This window comes from Scomber japonicus, chromosome 16, assembly GCF_027409825.1.
Source record: "Scomber japonicus isolate fScoJap1 chromosome 16, fScoJap1.pri, whole genome shotgun sequence".
Lineage (NCBI taxonomy): Eukaryota > Metazoa > Chordata > Actinopteri > Scombriformes > Scombridae > Scomber > Scomber japonicus.
The window spans coordinates 2,817,755-2,820,254 of NC_070593.1; the positions used below are offsets into that span (position 1 = coordinate 2,817,755).

General features: G+C 56.9%; 1 protein-coding gene across 1 annotated transcript in view; it reads right to left on the reverse strand.

Annotated features, from left to right (window-relative positions):
• Positions 1 to 425: 425 nt before the first annotated feature.
• The window catches only part of nubpl (nucleotide binding protein-like), a 41,457-nt gene continuing 39,382 nt past the window's right edge, over positions 426 to 2,500 (reverse strand). Inside the window, 1 exon segment of the mRNA XM_053336212.1 lies at positions 426 to 1,214. Within this exon segment, the coding sequence (XP_053192187.1) occupies positions 426 to 1,214 (789 nt within the window).

Here is a 2,500-nt window from a genome sequence, read left to right on the forward strand (position 1 = left end):
AGGATAGGAGAGGAGAGGGAGGAAGGAGAGAGAGGAAGGAGAGGAGAGAGGAAAAGAAGAGATTCTCTTCGACTGAGCTTCAATAAACATGTTGCGTGTCATCGTGCTCTCTCTCCACTGATGAAGTTAACCTTTGATAGATAGATAGACTGTTCCTTCCTTCCTTCCTTCCTTCCTTTTTTCTCCTTCATCATTCCTTCTTTCCTTCCTTTCATCTTTCCTTCCTTCCTTGACTCGAGGACTCTCCACAGAGGACAGTATACTCTGAATCATGTTGGCATCAAGCATCAGACGGATGTAATAATTAGATTCTCTTCGGCCGAGCTTCAATAAACATGCTGCGTGTCATCGTGCTCTCTCTCCACTGATGAAGTTAACCTCCTCCGAAACTACACGGAGAGAAAATCCTCCATGAATGATGAAACTTAAAAAGCTTGGGCTGCTGCAGACTGCACCCAGCGCCTCCTCCGCACCCAGCGCCGCCTCCACAGCCAGCGCCGCCTCCACAGCCAGCGCCGCCTCCTCAGCCAGCGGCGCCTCCACACCCAGCGCCGCCTCCAGCGCCGCCTCCACACCCAGCGCCGCCTCCACACCACGCAGCCAGCGCCGCCTCCACACCACGCAGCCAGCGCCGCCTCCGCAGCCAGCGCCGCCGGCGCCGCCTCCACAGCCGGCGCCGCCTCCTCACCCGGCGCGGCCTCCGCACCCAGCGCCGCCTCCACACCCAGCGCCGCCTCCACAGCGCCGCCTCCACACCACGCAGCCAGCGCCGCCTCCGCAGCCAGCGCCGCCGGCGCCGCCTCCACAGCCGGCGCCGCCTCCTCACCCGGCGCGGCCTCCGCACCCAGCGCCGCCTCCACACCCAGCGCCGCCTCCACAGCCAGCGCCGCCTCCACAGCCAGCGCCGCCTCCACACCCAGCGCCGCCTCCACACCCAGCGCCGCCTCCACAGCCAGCGCCGCCTCCACACCCAGCGCCGCCTCCACACCCAGCGCCGCCTCCACAGCCAGCGCCGCCTCCACAGCCAGCGCCGCCTCCACACCCAGCGCCGCCTCCACACCCAGCGCCGCCTCCACAGCCAGCGCCGCCTCCACACCCAGCGCCGCCTCCACAGCCAGCGCCGCCTCCACAGCCAGCGCCGCCTCCACACCCAGCGCCGCCTCCACAGCCAGCGCCGCCTCCACACCCAGCGCCGCCTCCACACCCAGCGCCGCCTCCACAGCCAGCGCTGCTACTTATCCACTTAGCAGCAGATTAGTGACATCAGGTAACCAAGGAAGCAAAGTGATATTTGGATTTATTCTTTCTTTTTTTTTTTTTTTTTTTACAAAGAGCTTCAGTGTGAGCGCCGAGGCCTCGATAATCCTCCTGCTGAAGCTGCTGCTGATCCGGTGTCCTGCTACAAACTGGAGGCTTTCAACACGGTGATTGTTTCTGAGGAGGAGGAGGAGGAGGAGGAGGGGGAGGAGGGAGAGGAGGAGGAGAGGAGAAGGATCTAATGATGCTATCTTATCAGCGATCGGTTTCACAATAAAAGTCAAGCGGAGAAACATTAATCCTCCTGTTGTCCTTGAGTCAAGGGAGGAAGGAAGGAAGGAAAGGAGGAAAGAAGGGATGGAGGAAGGATGGAAGGGAGGAAGGAAGGATGGAAGGGAGGAAGGAAAGAAGGAAAGAAAGGAAGAAGGAAGGATGGAAAGAAGGACAGAGGAAGAAGGAAGGGCAGAGGAAAGAAGGAAGGAAGGAAGGAGGAAAAAAGGAAGGATGGAAGGAAGGAAGGACAGAGGAAAGAAGGAAGGGAGGAAGGTAGGGGGGAGGACAGAAAGAGAGAAGGAGGTAGGGAGGAAGGAAGGAAAGGAAGGAAGGAGGGAAGGAAAGAAGAAGGGGAGGGAGGAAGGACAGACAGAAGGAAGGAAGAAGGAAGGAAAGAAGAAGGAAGGAAGGAAGGAAGGAAGGACAGAGGAAAGAAGGAAGGGAGGAAGGTAGGGGGAGGAAAGAAAGAGAGAAGGAGGGAGGGAGGGAGGAAGGAAGGAAAGGTAGGAAGGAGGGAAGGAAAGAAGAAGGGAGGGAGGAAGGACAGACGGAAGGAAGGAAGGAAGGAAGGAAGGAAGGGTTAAAGACAGGATGTTCAGCGTGTTGTAATCAGCCGATGACATCATGAGTTCAGGTGAGGTTACAGAGACTCACTCAGGTAATAAATCTTTAACCTTTTTAAAGGAGTAGTTCACCCTGCTGGGACCGAGCCAGGTTTTAGTTTTTATAGAGATGAGGTCTGAGGTGGGGGGGGGGGGGGGGGGCTGGGGGAATGAAATAAATGAACTTATCAACTCATCACTGTGTTTTAAACATGATAAAAATGACAGGAAGTGCTCTCTGATAGCTCATAATAAGGAAGGAAGGAAGGAAGGAAGGAAGGGAGGAAGGAAGGAAGGAAAAGGAAAGTAAAGATGGAAGAAGGGGAAGAAGGACAGAAGGAAAGGGAGGAAGTGAAGAAGGAAGGAAG